The sequence below is a fragment of the Leuciscus leuciscus genome (genome assembly GCF_965113295.1).
Source record: "Leuciscus leuciscus genome assembly, chromosome: 6".
NCBI classification, from domain to species: Eukaryota; Metazoa; Chordata; class Actinopteri; order Cypriniformes; family Leuciscidae; genus Leuciscus; species Leuciscus leuciscus.
The window spans coordinates 11,651,221-11,667,976 of NC_138730.1; the positions used below are offsets into that span (position 1 = coordinate 11,651,221).

General features: G+C 35.3%; 3 protein-coding genes across 3 annotated transcripts; 1 reads left to right on the top strand and 2 right to left on the bottom strand.

Annotated features, from left to right (window-relative positions):
* The first annotated feature begins 856 nt into the window (after positions 1-856).
* LOC309501838 (protein adenylyltransferase SelO-like) lies at positions 857-5,943 on the top strand. Its single transcript, XM_082174137.1, has 14 exons — positions 857-1,180; positions 1,274-1,338; positions 1,629-1,685; positions 1,805-2,194; positions 2,281-2,368; positions 2,452-2,525; positions 2,623-2,702; positions 2,808-2,891; positions 3,484-3,613; positions 3,691-3,735; positions 3,817-3,898; positions 4,107-4,199; positions 4,291-4,370; positions 5,352-5,943. Exons 7-14 carry the CDS (start codon positions 2,681-2,683, stop codon positions 5,353-5,355), a joined length of 540 nt encoding a protein of 179 aa, XP_082030263.1. The 5' UTR covers positions 857-1,180; positions 1,274-1,338; positions 1,629-1,685; positions 1,805-2,194; positions 2,281-2,368; positions 2,452-2,525; positions 2,623-2,680; the 3' UTR covers positions 5,356-5,943.
* Positions 5,944-6,046: 103 nt separating this feature from the next.
* Positions 6,047-7,411, bottom strand: LOC309500522 (uncharacterized protein; the record flags this gene model as incomplete). Its single annotated transcript, XM_082172131.1, has 2 exons — positions 7,369-7,411; positions 6,047-6,562 (listed from the first exon to the last, which is right to left on the bottom strand). Exon 2 carries the CDS (start codon positions 6,518-6,520, stop codon positions 6,047-6,049), a length of 474 nt encoding a protein of 157 aa, XP_082028257.1. The 5' UTR covers positions 6,521-6,562; positions 7,369-7,411.
* Positions 7,412-7,545: 134 nt separating this feature from the next.
* Positions 7,546-11,617, bottom strand: LOC309501841 (amyloid beta A4 precursor protein-binding family B member 1-interacting protein-like). Its single transcript, XM_082174140.1, has 4 exons — positions 11,458-11,617; positions 11,150-11,260; positions 7,882-7,980; positions 7,546-7,634 (listed from the first exon to the last, which is right to left on the bottom strand). Exons 1-4 carry the CDS (start codon positions 11,545-11,547, stop codon positions 7,563-7,565), a joined length of 372 nt encoding a protein of 123 aa, XP_082030266.1. The 5' UTR covers positions 11,548-11,617; the 3' UTR covers positions 7,546-7,562.
* Positions 11,618-16,756: the final 5,139 nt, after the last annotated feature.

Consider the following 16,756-nt stretch of genomic DNA (forward strand, 5'->3'; position numbering starts at 1 on the left):
CAGGCCGTGAGTGCAGAGACGGCTCTTAGTATGCTTTTAAGTAGCCTACGTCTTTGTATGAAATTACTTCAGTTGGCTTTAAAATATGGTTAGTATATGGTAAACTAACATATACTTTAATATCATTTCTATTTAAACGTTCACATTTAAATCATGGAATTTAATAAATATTTGTAATTCCACATTTATAATAATGAAGTTGCTATTTAGTACATTATTTAAATGGAACATTAACCCACTACAGTTAAAATTATAGTACTTTATGTACCTTGGTATGTTAGTCAACACATCAAAATAAGTGTACATCTTTAAAGCACAACAATATATTATTATATAACAATAAAGAACATAATGATTTAAAATGTACTTTAAAATGAAGTTTTTAATTTGACATGATTACAAAGTGCACTTTTTAAAAGTGTACTTAAGTTTGTTAAGAAACGGTCATGAAAGTATACTCGTTAAGTGGCTTTTTATTTAATTAATTTTGTATTATCTGCAATAACTGTTTTTTAAAAGAAACATAGTTTTCCATTTTTATTTTTAATACTTATTTTTTACAAGGGTGAAGCAGATCACTTAAAAAATAATAATAATATGAACCACCCAACTCCTCAAATAAATGTCTACTTTAGGTTGTGGACAAATTATTTTGAGCTATTATACTCTATTATATATATAGATATTATATAATGCTAGCTTAAAAATTGGACCAAACACTTACATACCAATAGAAACACTTTATCATACATTTATTTAGTCACAAACAGTTCATTTATTGCATTGAGTTAATTAATTCAATTAATTTAGTGGGGTTTTTTTTATTTTTTTATTTTTTTTTAGTTATACTTTTATTAATTGATTCAGTCATAAAGCTTTTAATCAGCTAATGAACTCGTGGGCCACTTGGACTCCTTTACAGAACCACCAGTGGTCTGAGGATCACAGTCTGAGAAAACTGCTTTAAAACAAAACTGGACCATGGTACCACCACAGTACTTTTGTGTAAATGTTGTTTCTGCATATATTCAGGCTCTTTTGTGTATTTCAGGATGTGTTGAGGAATATTTTGGATCTGAATGAGTCTGTGATTCAGAATGAAGAGTTTGTCCGTTGTGTCAGTGGTGGGAAACTGTTTCCTGGCTCTGTTCCACTGGCACACAGATACGGGGGCCATCAGGTAAAACTGACCGTCACTTCAAACCCGACAGCGATGGCGTAAGACAACCAGAGCAAACATGTCAACCATGTGTTATTATTATTATTATTATAGTTTGGTTATTGGGCCGGACAGCTGGGGGATGGAAGAGCACATTTGTTGGGTGAATACACAAACAGGTAAAATCATCCTTTTCCATCAGCGTTCAACACAAATCATCAGTTGTTATTGTCAGATGTGACTTTTCTGTTGTAATGCATGTCAACTTTCCCATAATGTTGTTTAAGATTAAAGAATGGAAAGTGTGATCTATACTTATTGTTTTGTCAGCAAATAGATGATTCTGTCATTTTTTTAAATCTAATTCTCACTTAATGCTTAAACATGCGTCTGAACAATGACATCTCTCAGTTTAGAACTGTGACAAGTGTTAACCGTTAGACCGGTATACAATCTCTCTTTTATCCAGAAAAGGTGAAAGATGGGAAGTCCAGTTGAAAGGCTCTGGAAAGACACCGTACTCAAGGTGAATATCAGTTTCTGCTGCTCAATATTTTTGATATGCTTTTTAAGTAATTCTGAGATGTATTTAGTTGTAAATGATCTTACATTATGACTCATAGTGTGTGATTCTCTGTCTGGCAGGAGTGTAATGGTTATGCTGTTTACTGTACATGATGTTCCTACCAGCAGAGCGCACACACACACACACACACACACACACACACACACACACACACACACACACACACACACACACACACACACACACACACACACACACACACACACACACACACACACACACACACACACACACACACACACACACAAAATATACTGTATATGAATGGACATACACAAGATGAGTAATATATGGATTTATCACTTTCAAATGTTTGGTGTAGGATATTATTTTTATTTTTATTTATACTTTTTCCATTTTTTTGCCTTTATTGTTTGTCAGTCTGGTTGTGAGTGAGGAACCTGTTTGGAGGGATCCGTTTTATAATGGCAGTGTCCTAAAAGAAAGAGGTAAAATACGATCAGATTTGGACAAATCGAGTAACTAAGTTCTTTATCCTCCTCAGCTTTATGTGATTGTTCTCTGTATCTATCAGGAGCGGTTGTTCTGCGTCTGGCCAAGTCCTGGTTTCGTATCGGTTCACTGGAGATATTAACTAGAACTGGAGAGTTAGATGTCCTACGGTATATTAACTTTTACTTGGGAGATATTTTTTTTTTTCTCACTCTTATTTGCTTTTTAATTTATTTTTATTTTTAATTTTCAGGACATTGTTGTACTTTGTAATTAAAGAGCATTTTAAATCTATTGCAACAAATGACCCTGACAAGTATGTGGTGAGTATCTGTGTCTCTCTGCTGTTTAGCTGTAATACAAGATTATATTATATTGTCTGATCAGTCTCACTATATTTGAATGGTTTTCATGTTGTGTGAAGGTGTTTTTCTCTCGAGTGCTGAATGAAACGGCACATTTAACATTTAATCGCCCACTGGATGTCGGTTGGTTTTGCTCATGGTAAGTTCACTCTGCTTTACTTGTTTAGTTATCACATAGATTTATCATTATAGATCGAGCTTAATACGCAAAATGCACAACAACATGATCTGCATCTTCACACAGGAGTCAGCAACACAGATAACTTCAGTCTGCTTTCTATCACTTTTGATTATGGCCCATTTGGATTTATGGAATCATATGACCCAAGTATGTTTCTTTGTCTAACTTAAACTTTCATAATATTAGCAATTATCTTCCTTTAAGTTTAGTTTTTTGTCATATAACAACACACACACACACACACACACACACACACACACACACACACACACACACACACACACACACACACACACACACACACACAGGGACTATATATACCCCTAAACCTATCCATATTATTAAGCCATTTGGTTTATGAGGACACAGGAAGTGTGAAGATGTTTACGTTGAATTACCCATATCATTATACACATTTGTGTCCTCATAAACCATATACGAGAACACATACACACGCGTACATATATATATATATATATATACACAATACTGCAAAAGTGGAGGAAAATTGTATGAATAGTAAGCTACTTTAGATCTACTATAAATTTTGTATATACTTACAGTATACATGGGTTGAGGGGCATGATTAATTGCATAATTTTTTTTAATCCATTACTTGTTTTATTTTACTTTATTATATTCTAATAAGTTAAAGTGAAACAGACAGCCATAATAATAACATATAATAATTGTATTGTTAAATGTGTGTTATTGCTACAGCATTGTTTCCTCTGTATAGATTGTGTCCCCAACACGTCTGATGACGAGGGCCGGTACAGTATAGGAGCTCAGGCTAATGTTGGCCTGTTCAATCTACAGAAACTTCTAGAAGCTCTGAAACCACTGCTGACCTCAGATCAGCTTTCACAGTAAGAGATCCTTTTATTTTCTGTTGGTATTGGTCTGGAATAAATAAGGGTGATTCGTGTCAATTCATTTACTTCAGATCTCAGCAAATATTGAGAGAGTATCCACAAATCTACCATCAAAGGTGAGCCTGTCATTAGACAATATAGATCACTGTATTCCTCTCTGAGTCGTTCCTGGTCTCACTTTACTGTTTCTGTTATAGATTTCATGAGCTGTTCATAGCAAAGTTGGGCTTTCTGGGAAATGAAGAAAAGGATTCATATGTGATTGCATTTCTTCTAAAGGTAAATATTAACTGGATAGTTTTTTTTTCTCTGATTGTACTATAATTAATTCATTAATTCATTTTTTTTATTTTAATTATATATTTAACAGCCAAACTGTCAGAAATAGTTAAGTCCAGTATGGAGTTAAATCAGTAGTAGATCACACAAATGGCAGCATTTCCTGAGAATGACCCATATAATGTTGTATGATGTGTGATGTGTTGAGCTAATGGAGGACACTGGAGCAGACTTCACTATGACTTTCAGACAGCTGAGTGAAGTGACCCTGTCCCGGCTTCAGAAGGGATCCTTTGCTCCGGTACGTTTCCTCTCCATTCACTCCCACAGCAGCCGCAATATCCATAATCATGATTTCAGTCCATTAACTGTGACTGTGTCTCTCTTGACAGTCATTGTGGGCTCTTTCAGACCTCTCATCACACAAGCATTTCAGAGACTGGGTTCAGCTGTATTTACAGCGTCTGTCAAGGTAATGTTGCTGTAATGTAAACTCAAACTCTTTAGAGGATTAAAAATGAACATCACTTGATGTTTTAATCGTCTTCTTCAGGATAATACGTTTTTGTATATGTTATATGATGCAGTGTTATATATTATGTGTTTATATATTGTTACAGTAACACTACCGCTGAAATGTTCATGATTGGTAAGATTTGTTTTTGAAAGAAGTTTCTTATACTCACGAAGGCTGCATTTATTTAATCAAAAATACAATAAAAACTGTAATTTTGTATTACTATAATATATTATTATACTATGAGATATTAGTACAATATAAAATAAATTATTCTATTTGAATATACAGTATTTGTGTAATTAATATATTTGTTCAGCTGAATGTAATTTATTCCTGTGATCATTTCTCCAGTCTTCAGTGTCACATGATCCTTCAGAAATCATTCTAATATGATGATTTGCTGCTCAAGAAACATTTGAAAACAGTTGAGCTGCTTAATATTTCTGAGGAAACCCTGATACATGTTTTGATTAATATAAAGTTCAAAAGAACAGCGTTTATTTGAATCTTTTGTAATATTATAAATGTCTTTATTGTCCCTTTTTATGCATCCTTGCTGAATAATATTATTAATTTATTTATTTTTTAAAAGCCTTACATAAATGTTTAAACGGTAGTGTGTGTTTTTTTTACGATGTGTTATGTTGTATTTAATGTTATTAGTAATTTTTCTATTGTTCAGGAGTAAACCCACGGTATGTGTTGAGGAACTGGATGGCTGAATCTGCTATCAGAAAAGCAGAGAAAAATGACTATTCAGACGTATTATTACATGTGATGTCAAACTACTGTCATGATCATGCTTATCATATATCTTAGAGTGTTTGCTTTAATATATTACTGTGAAATGAAGACTTGACAATTATACATACAATGTAACATCTTCAGACAGACCATTATGGCTTGTTGACAGTATGTTTGATGTATTTCTAGGTGACACTGTTGCAGAAGACTTTAATGGAGTCATTTATGGAGCAGGAAGAGGCTGAGAGAGCCGGATATGCCAGTAAACCTCCATCCTGGGCTCAGCAGCTGAGGGTCAGCTGTTCTTCCTAACTCAGGGTCGAATGAAAAAAAAAATCACAAATTTCAGCATCATTTGAACCAAAAATATTGTTTATGACATTGTAATCACAATTCCTAATGGATGATCTGATTGGAGGATGAGTCATGTTCGACGTTATATATGTACATATGCACGTTATATATGGACAATGGACATGGATGTCTTTTGTAATATTGCTGTTTCTGCATTTCTACAAAAGTGCAAAAAACGTTTCATCATGCATCTCGTTTACTCCTGTTTAACAATTAGGCATGTCAAAATCTGTTAAACAGTTAACTTTGCAAGACCTTATTTATTATGACATTCCATTAGCAATGATGATATAGCATATTTGCAATACAAATAATCTGATTAGGTGCGTAAGTACAAAGTATTTACATATTTTAGTCTGGTGGTGTAATGCAAGAATATTAAACAACAAAATAATTAAAGATGTGTGTCCTAATGTCACGCCGAGAACTTGTTTGGCGGTCAGTTCCTCAGTCCAACTACAAAAACATGTCAATTAGCTCTATCTGTCTTCAAGATCATTGTTGACTGCGCTTTTTCAGCATTGCTGTCATCAGTTCTGACACGAGTTCGCCACCTGGGGGCGCTGTTTGTAGAGGTGTAGTTCTCTTTGGTGGAGCTGGAGGCATTTTTCTGACGGAGCCGGCGGATGGGTTGGCAGCCGGTGCAGGAGCTGGTGGTGGGGGTGGAGGTGGTGGAGGCGGGGGTGGGGGTGGAGGTGGTGGCGCTCCACCTGCAGATGCAAAGTTTTGGGGTCTGGAGGTGGTGGGGGGAGCGAGTCTCCCCCGTAAGGTGCAAAACTAGGAGGCGGTGGAGGAAGAAAGTCAGGGGGCAGCTCGGCATCTTCTGGAGGAGGTGGTGGTGGTGGTGGTGGTGGAGGCAGGTCATCCATGGGTGGAGGTGGGAAGGAGGATTGTGGGAATCGAGGTGGAGGAGGAAACTTGTTGACTTTGGTTGTGCTGGCAGGAGGAGCAGGGGGAGGAGGAGGCAACATGGGGTCGGGTGGTGGAGGAGGCAGGGTTTCCATTGAAGGCGGAGGTGGTGGGAAAGATGTTTGGTTGCCAGGACCCTTCAAAAACAAACCAAAAGTAGAATTCAGGAGCATTTCAGATAAATGATGAAATTACAAGGGGATTAAAACAACTCTAAAGGAACCGTCACCCTTTGTGGAAAAGTAGTGTGCTTAATTTTACTGCTCTTGAAGTATACTTTAAATCTTTGAAGTATATTTAATGAAAAATATATATTTTCAGATAATATATTAATTAAATAAAAGGCCACTATATGTGTATTTAAAGACACTGCACTTTCATGACTGTTTCTTAACAGAGTTTAGTGCAATTTTAAAAAGTGTACTTTGCAATCATGACAAATTAACAGTTATACTTTTTAAATTATGGTTTAGTAATCTTTTGCAGTACATTTATTTTGATATTGACAAACATACTAGAGCACATGCAAATTTGATTATAATTTCAACTGTAGTGTGTTATTCGTTAATACATTTAATGTTAATATATTTTAAATTTACCAATTGGCAACTTCATCATGACAAATGTATAATTAAATATTGAAAACATGTCAAGTTTCAATAGAAATAATATATGTATATTTTAGTTTACTATAAATGCTTCTCAGTACATTCGGCAGTAAACTTCATATTTCATTGAAAGTAGAAGTAATTATGAAATGTTATAAAATTATGTACTTAAGTGTGTTAATAAATTTAAACTGTATTTTGTTTAATTGCAATTAACATGCAGTCAAGTGTCTGAAAACATTATAGTTCACACTTCAGTATGGTCCATGAACTTATATTATTTATGGTATTATATTATGGCGTTCTTCATTACTAACTGATAGATTTAGAGGTACCTTGGTGTCCTTTGGAAGCTGAGGAGCGTGTCCATTCACAGCTTTGGCTGAAAGATAAGCACAAAAATGTCATCAAAATCCTTTAATATATCAAGATCTATGATACATTTTATAACAATCTATTTAGCTCATTATCTCTACCTTTAGGTGTAGGAGAGGGTGTGGATGCACTGGAGGAGACCTGGATAGTGCGGTTAGCCCAGCTTCCAGTGCCGGCTGCTTTCCTCACAGTCGGCTTTGTAGTTTTCATATAACTGCTTACCATACTATGACAAAATCATGACAAAACAAGACCGTTAATAAGGTAGGTTTTCATTATTATAATTTTTTGACAAAGTAGACAGCTCACAATAGGACCCAACACAATACAGCTACAATTTACAGTATGTTTTTGCATTGTAAACTATAATTTATAATTTAATTTGCTGCATAAAGTTCAACAGTGTCTTCTTGCATTAATCATACAATCATTATCTATTTTGGTTTTTGGTGTGTGGCCTGGTTTCTGCTCACCTTTACAATACGTATCCCAGTCACCCACAGAGTCATGGTCAACTCATCATCACAACACAGATACTTGATGTATTGGGATTCTTTTTGAATTTGAGGATGCTGAAAGCAGATCACAGTGACCATATGAACATGACACACACCTGATATACACACCTGAGAAGGCCAAGATAATAACACTTTTTCCCCCTCTGTCATTCTCTACAGATTTGTGGAACCATTCATTTTTCAGGGATTGAATCTTTAATCAATGTTTTTTTGTTCTCAAAACAACAAAGGGTTGGGTAACAACTTACTAGGGTTTTCAGTATTAGTTCATGCTTTGCTAATATTCATTTTTCTCCAAATGGACAGTTGGTGATATTAACATTGTTTTGATTACATATGTTATTGAGCTACAGTTGCAGAGCAGAGACAGTGGATGACACACTAAAATCACAATTTGATTGCCAGTGCCCCTCATGCCACACTTTAGGATTAGTCCTAAATATTGCTAAAATGAACCACAAAAATCTTTTGCTTTATAATTTTGAATTATTGCATACATGTAAAGAATGTATGTCCCTTTTCTGCTGGAGTCGGGGTTTAATTGTGCATGTATTACATTTATTGAATTTTTTTGCGTTTTATTTCCCAATTGCTTGACAAACGTAAAACACAGCCCACCCTAACCTAATCATAGCCTGAAACACCCTTGATGATTTGTCATGCTTTCTTAACAAGGCATCAACATGTCAGTGGACCTGGTTTTGCTATAATCCTTAAGGTTTTTCGTTCCCTATGGGTTGATGTTGGTAAAATAGCTTTTTACAGATATAATTTTCTTTGTCCAAAAATGAGTTTTTAGCTATAGTGATATTCTTTCCATGCTTCGTTTTTAATTTGGTAGAACAATAACCCAGTATTAACACTTTCAACACATATTCATATTCTTAGAGGTGAGTATAGACTGGAAAAAAGCAGTTGAGGTATTTTGAATTGTGTGCAAAGACTTTAATTAAAGGAAGGCTCTGTCAACTGCAAAGTCTGAACACAAAAAATAAAAATAAATTAAAATGTTTTGACCTTTTACAACTTGTGGCAGGCTGGCTACTAAACCATAGTGTCTTGTTCAAATGATAGACTATTTTATTCATTTGGAAAGGCTTGAGAACCATGATAGCATTCTTAGACTGCTAGTTTTGATTGGTTTTGGATATATTTATCAGACTGCTACCACCATGCATGCATAAAAATGATACAGTCTGAACAAATACAAATGAAGGCAGCTGTGAGTGCCACAAGGCTCGCTCTTAGACCCACTGTAGTTCTTCAAGATTTAGCATTTAAAGTTCTTAACCAGATCTAGAAAGTTTACACATTAGTTATTTTAATCACACTTTATTTTAAGGTGCCGTTGTTGCAGTGTAATTATACAATTAAGAATTAAGTAATAATAATAAAGAACATGTACTTGCTATAGGGTTTGGATTAGGATTTAGTTTATGGTTAGTTCCACGTAGTCGTTTAGTAGATGCATAGTTTACTGTTAGCAACAGCGAGTAGATGTAACGTGTAACAAAGGACACTGTAAAATACAGTGTTACCGTTATATTTTTTAGGATGCTGTTTTGTATAAACTATCAAATACTGTACCATTTCTTGAATTTAGCCCCTTGCTATCTAAGAAAGATTCACTTTTCGTGAATCTTCAAACCCTCATCCCTTATGTTTCATGTTGCCACAGTTAATGTCAGCTCTCATCCATGCACGCTAAACAGGGAAAGATCATACGGACATCATCACGTGGTTATAAGAATTACACAAATCAACACAGTATAAAACATTTTCATCATGAAAAATTAAAGGTTCCTTTCAACAGACTCAAGGATGATATGTTTTCAAGGTTTTCGTGTTAAAAGGATTTGACTTTTTCTTAAATTAGGTAAAAAGGGACAGATCTGTGTGAACGGGGATCGTTTTGATAACATTGTCATCTGTACAAAGAAAAAAGTTAAAAAATGTTTAGTACATCGTTGTTGTGTAAACGTAGCCTTAATAGGAATATCATTTGGGGGATGTAGTTTTGGACCAGCAGAGCATTTTGAAGGGTTGCAGAAATATCACCTCTAACCTGATCACACTATTGCTCCACATGTAAAGGGGAAATGGGTGCTTTTTAGAGGAATGTAATTTACAGCTTCTTGTGCTCTAAGCCTCACGTCTTTTATGTCTGCTTTCATGTCCATGACTAGCCTGATAGAGCAGCATTTTGTTGCGGGAATGATGAGAATTCACTTTATGTCCAGAATCAAATTTGTATTTTTGTGCATTATTTACTGTATGAGAACAGAATAAGCAACTCAACATCTCAGCTGAGACTCTGGAAAAACAACAGGAAAACAAGTACAACTTCCCATAGTTCTCCTGTCTGTTTGTACTGTTTGTACTCCTTGAAAACTGTGTTTGGGTTTGAATAATATTCATAAAAATGTAATAATAAAGAGAAGTACACTTATTACACAAATAATGTACTTTGAAAAAAATATATATTTAAGTGTAAACCTGAATGTAATATTTCACACATTTAATTGCATGTTGATTGCAGTTAAATTAAATGTATTATGGTTTAAATTTATATTAAATGCAATTAGCTGATTTTTAGCGTTAAAGGTCAACTCAAATATTAATGTTATTTCTATTTAAACTTGTATGTTGTATTTCATGTTATTTAAATATATCTGTAATTATACATTTGTAATGATGAATTCACAATTTAGTACATTTAAAATATATTAACTTTAAATTTAATACCGAATAACACACTACTGTTAAAATTATAACTATATTATATATAATAATTATATAAATATAACTTTAAATGTGCTTTATAAGTTAGTCAACACATCAAGATAAGTGTACTTCTTTAAAGCATGACAATCGATTATTAAACATGATCTAAAAGGTCTTTATACTAAAACTTTTAATTTTACATTATTGGAAAGTTCACTTTTTTAAAAGTGTGTTAAGAAACATTTAAGAGTACACTTAAATGGGCTTTTATTTCATTAATATTATATTACCAGCAAGTACAGTAAAAAAAAAAAAAAAAAAAAACTTTTAAGATGTAAAGTACAAGAGCACGTTCAATACAATTAAGTGCACTGTATTTTCACAAGGGTGGGCTGTTTTCATGTTTTACTTAATGATCCTTGTCACACTGTATGTTTCTGATCCAAACTCTGTATAAATGTTAAAGTGAGAGTGGGTTACCATAATAAGAAAACTGTACCTTGAGAATGAAGCAGTGGTCTGTTGGTGCTTTGTATTTGTTTCTGTATTCTTTGCAGTAGTAGACGTTCACATTGTCAAACTGCACCAAGCACACAAGGTCCCGTGATGCCTGATGGAGGGAGAACCCCATAACGCACACAAATGTCATTTCTTGCCATTTTCACAAAGCCAGTTATATTATTTAGATCTGTTGTGATTAAGTATTCAATCAAAAAGCAAACTGATGTACATTGAGCTTAATAAGCGAGGATTTGCCTGAACTCAAAATGCACTGTATGTTTTACTGTCTGGGTTGCCTGAGCTGACCTTTGTCTTGCCTTTGGGTGAGTAATACAATCCAGAGGCCCGAAGTAGGAAGTAGCGCTGTTTCCAGGATTTCTTGCCATCCTCCTTCATATACAGAATGCCCTCAAGGTCAGGCACAATGATGGAGGCTCCACAAAAATTTTCCTATACCCAGAAATACAGAACCAGACATTAAGACTTTCATCATTCGCTTACACTCATGTCATTCCATGTCGATTTTCTATTTACCGCAGGACACACATTGGGAACGACATAAGGGTGAGTATATGATGATAACATTGTCATGTTTGTCATTGTCATGCAAACTAAATGTAATATTTTATGCCATTGCATGTTATTTACAATTAAATGAAAATGTGTTTTAGTTTAAAACAATTTTAAATGCAATTAGCTAAAGTTAAGAGTGTTAAGGACTTAAGTGCTTATATAGGACTAAAGTGTGCGAATGTCATTTCTATTGAAACTTGTATGCCTATATTATATTTAAATGTAATATCAAATACGACTCTACAGTTAAAATTATAATCAAGTACTTTACATGTGTTTTAGTGTGTTAGTCAGTACATCCAAAATAAGCGTAAAGCATGACAAAAGATTATTAAAACATACTGATTTAACCCTCTATGGTACGCATTATGATATCAGTGAGAAAAACAATATTTGTTATGTTTTTCCTGCTTAAAATTTGACACTATAGCAATATCAATAAACATTATCATTATTTTTTTATTTTTTATTAATTATAAGTTTGTTGCCTCAAGGCAACATTGTACCACAATGGACAAATTGAAACATTTGACATTTTCATGAAGAAAAAAAAAAAATATTTATTGAAAACATCAATTTATTTAACTAAACACTTGAACAAACAGATTTACCAAGTTTTTATTGAATTACACATTTCATATTTAATAAAAAGTAACATTTATTATCCAGCTGTTGCCCTCAGGCAACATTGTACCATCGTGGAACGCAAGTACTACAAACCATTATATCATCAAGTTATCATATCAAAACATTAAAAAACATCAAAACATGCTGTGTCAAGGTAAAACATTTACAATCACTATAACATTATCCTAATATGAAGGCCAGGCCTCAACAACAGCAAGATCAAACATTTGGAAGATCTCCCCGGCCGACCTAATGACCCGTGTGGGGTCCTCCAGGGGCCCGTCGGGAACCCCCCGAAATACGAGACCCCTACAAGTCCCACTAACCCTCTATTTGTCCGATTGCCCACACTGTTAGACCTTACCGGGTTTTTTTACAGTAAAATACTGGCAACACTGTTGCCAGTAATATACTGTTAATTGTACAGTTCTTTACTGTAATCTACAGTTTGTTTCTGTAAAAATGCACTAAATTAAAATTCAAGTTAACTAATTTCACTTGCAGAAACCGACTGCCTTAAATTGACCAACTGTCATTTAAATGTATTAACAAAAATTTAAAATGCATTAATAATCTGAGCAAAGTATTACTTTGAACTTCTTTCATTTGAGACCACTAAAAAACTATTAAACATAAAGAGATTTCCACTGGACCAGCAACTACACAGTCACCGCCTGTTAAATAAAGCAATATGCAGCATATCATCAATGTTTGTAGATCTTCTCCTGGACTGAAGCACAGGCTCTACTCTTCTGCACAATGGTGACCCAAAAACTAAATTTTTACAGTAAACTACTGGCAACAGTGTTGCCAGTATATACCTGTTTTATAACTTACAGTTTATTACTGTTAAAATACATTTTGTGGGTGTGTCTTTTTATCTTACACTGTTAACCCTTTCAACCTCACAGGGAAATCCACACTACAAAGAGTAAAAAGTAACATTGACGCAGTGTTGCAGTGAGATAATTAAGTGAATATGTTGAATAATAAGTTAATAAGTGAAATAAGTGATTGTTGAGCATTAGTGAATGACGCCTGCTGTTAACAAGCAGAATCACTGAAGGAAAGAGGAACACACAAACAGAAAATAGAGAAACACAAGAACTACAACTACCTTCCAGCCATTACACATTTTTACACTTATTATTAACAGTACGACTTTATTTCTGTCATACATCTACAGAAGTTGTTATTGAGATGTTTAATTGAAAATGTTTGGTTTGAAGTTACCATGATGGAGATCAGTGTTTGCTTTAGTTGGGATGCTGACCCTTGACTAAATAACATTAGTATTTCACTGGCTGAATGAACTGTGTCTTTGCACTTGTGCACACACAGCTGTGAATGATTGTAGTTATACTGATTATGATGAAAAAAACTCACTGTATAGCCTGTTCATACGCTAAATCTCTTTCAGTTTTTAATTCTGTATCAAAAGTGTTATATTATCACCACTGTGAAACTACAGTAATAAATTACAATGATATTTTTTTTTAACACATAATGCACAGCCTAAAAAAGAAACAGAGCTACAATGTCTTGTAAAAACACTGAGATATCAAACATCTGCATATGTCTCTCATCAATGGTTGCAATAATTTATTTGTATTTATTTATTCATGCAGGAGTGCATGCTGGGAGTTTTATACAATCCTGGAACCCAGCATGCATTGCGACATGAAAGTTTTTATTGTCACCATTGTTGAGATTCATGAGTTGATTGTTGATGTCTGTGTGTGTCTGAGTTAAGCAGGAGTTCAAAAAGTTTTAAAACACTATATTATTTCAATATTCTTCAGAATAACAAATTACAGAAACATTGCTGTATTTCACTTTATAGATTTACAGATATGATTAATATGAAAAACCCATAAATCCAAAAATTTTACACTGGTTAAGATCAGAGAATCAGACATGTCCAGGATGATTATGTAATCATCACAACAGTCATTAACACCTTATCATCTTTCTCTTTACTTTTTCTTGCCATAACACATGTGTTTTATAAACTCATAGTTAAAGCAGTCAGAGAATAACTGATATAATAAAGTCAATGGTTCAAGAGCCCAACTAAAACAAATACTGATCTCCATCATGGTGATAATAACTTTATTATTTTCAATAAAACATCAACAATTAAATATCTGTTAATTCTCAACAATAACTTTTGTACAAAAGAAATAATGTTAAACTGGTTTGTAAACTGGTTTCACACTCAGTGTTGCTGGAAGTCAGTTGTAGTTCTTGTGTTTCTCTTTTTTTTTCTGTTCTTGTTTCTCCGTCCTTCAGTGATTCTGCTTATCAGGTGTTCATCAGTGTCTCAATTCACTCACTTCTTTTCATTCACTCTGTCAAGGGGACTATATTAGTGAACTAATGTAGGGAATAGTGAATGAGGGTATAGGGTGTGATTGGGAAAACAGCCTCTGAGTGTCGATTTTGAGCACTGTTGATTTACAGTATATTCCTGTAGGCTATTTTTGTTTTCTACGGTATATTACTGTTTTAATGGAAAATGGTATGATACTGTCAGAATTAGGCCTTTTTTTACAGCAAGGGTTAACAGTGCACTATAGTAGACAAATGTCCTGTTGACCCCACCGCCGGTCTTGAGCCATACCCCCGTCCCACTAACCCACTATTTGTCCAATTGCCCACTGTAGTGGCCAAATGTCCCGTTGACCCTCCCTGACTTGCCCAAGCCACGCCCCCATCCCATGGACCCGCTATTTGTCCGATTGCCCACTGTAGTGGCCAAATGTCCCGTTGACCCTCCCTGACTTGCCCAAGCCACGCCCCCATCCCACTAACCCACTATTTGTCTGATTGCCCACTGTAGTGGCCAAATGTCCCGTTGACCCTCCCTGACTTGCCCAAGCCACGCCCCCATCCCACTAACCCACTATTTGTCTGATTGCCCACTGTAGTGGCCAAATGTCCCGTTGACCCTCCCTGACTTGTCCCAAGCCATGCCCCCGTCCCATGGACCCGCTATTTGTCCAATTGCCCACTATAGTGGCCAAATGTCCTGTTCACCCTGACCGGCTCCAAGCCATGCCCCTGTCCCACTAACCCATTTGTCCGATTGCCCACTATAGTAGGCACATGTCCCGTTGACCCCCCTGACCAGTCCCAAGCCACGCCCCTGTCCCACAAACCCACTATTTGTCCGATTACCCTGCTATTCAATCAGTTGTCAGCTATCGGGTAGTCTTCCGAAATTTAAAAGACATACACCAATACAAAAGAAACGAAACCGAAAGAAAATAATACAGTCGGACCTTGCACTCTAAAAACTGCTGGGTTAAAAAATAACCCAACCTTAACCACACCGCTGGGTCACTATTGGACAGAACACGCGCTGGGTTGGTTTGACCCAAGTGCTGGGTTTTACCATTTAACCCATATTTCTGGGTCATTCGACCCAACCAGTGGGTGAAATTAACCCTCTTGCTGGGTTAAGTCTTACTCATGTGCTGGGTTATTTCTTGTCTCATTGCCTTAATAAAATTAGTAACAAATATTTGTTATATTACGAATGTAAAATAATTATTATCTCTTTAATACAATAAACCAGAGAGGCCACTGTATATGTGATTTCAATCTAATTTTTTTTTTGATACATTTCTTTAATACTTTTCTTTATCGAATACAAATGTTAATCAATGTCAAAGGTCTGACATGTCCCCCTCGTCTCATCCCTGAGGCACAGAATGTGCAGCAATGCTCCAGTCTCATTTTGTAAATATTCAACCATGTTGGTCCTCACCTGTTGATTACACAATCAAGTTAAGTCATCTTTATTTATATAGCGCTTTTTACAATACAGATTGTATCAAAGCAGCTTCACAGTGATACTGTAACATGAAAAAATACAACAAAGTTTGTTTCTAGAAGAAAATTGCATCATCGTCCAGCTTAAGGCAGATCAGTAATATTGTTGAATATTAAATGTCTCCAACTAAGCAAGCCAAAAGCCAAGGCAACAGTGGCAAGGAACCAAAACTCCATCAGTGACAGAATGGAGAAAAAAACCTTCGGAGAACCCTCAGTTCTTGGCCAGTATTATTGGCCAGTTCTCCTCTGGCCATCGAGCGAACAGTGTATAATTATGACCGCCGCTAGCGTAGCTAGCGAAAGCGGTCATATAGCGGTCATATAGGGATTGTCAAAGTTTTTTTCTTTTTTTTTTTTGTCACCTTACTGAATTTTTCGTCAACGATACCAGGGACACCGAAGCACCGGGGAACATGAAATTTGGTGGGCATGTAGCCCCACTAGACTTCTAAGGAAAAATTTCGTTTGGTCCCCGGGGGCCACTCCCCCCCCGCGCTGGGCCCCCCCAAAACCAAAAAAATGCAGTTTTTCCTAAATAACTACCTGAACCGTGGCACCGAGGATG

What these genes read in the sequence shown, in the direction of transcription:
- LOC309501841 (XM_082174140.1), bottom strand. Translation starts at nt 11,547, where the DNA reads ATGAAGGAGGATGGCAAGAAATCCTGGAAACAGCGCTACTTCCTACTT. An exon ending in ACCACTGCTTCATTCTCAAG is followed by an intron (nt 7,981 to 11,149) that starts GTACAGTTTTCT and finishes ATCTGCTTTCAG; the next exon opens with CATCCTCAAATTCAAAAAGA. An exon ending in CTGGGATACGTATTGTAAAG is followed by an intron (nt 7,635 to 7,881) that starts GTGAGCAGAAAC and finishes ATTTTGTCATAG; the next exon opens with TATGGTAAGCAGTTATATGA.
- LOC309501838 (XM_082174137.1), top strand. Translation starts at nt 2,681, where the DNA reads ATGTCGGTTGGTTTTGCTCATG. An exon ending in TATGGAATCATATGACCCAA is followed by an intron (nt 2,892 to 3,483) that starts GTATGTTTCTTT and finishes TCCTCTGTATAG; the next exon opens with ATTGTGTCCCCAACACGTCT. An exon ending in CCACAAATCTACCATCAAAG is followed by an intron (nt 3,736 to 3,816) that starts GTGAGCCTGTCA and finishes TTTCTGTTATAG; the next exon opens with ATTTCATGAGCTGTTCATAG.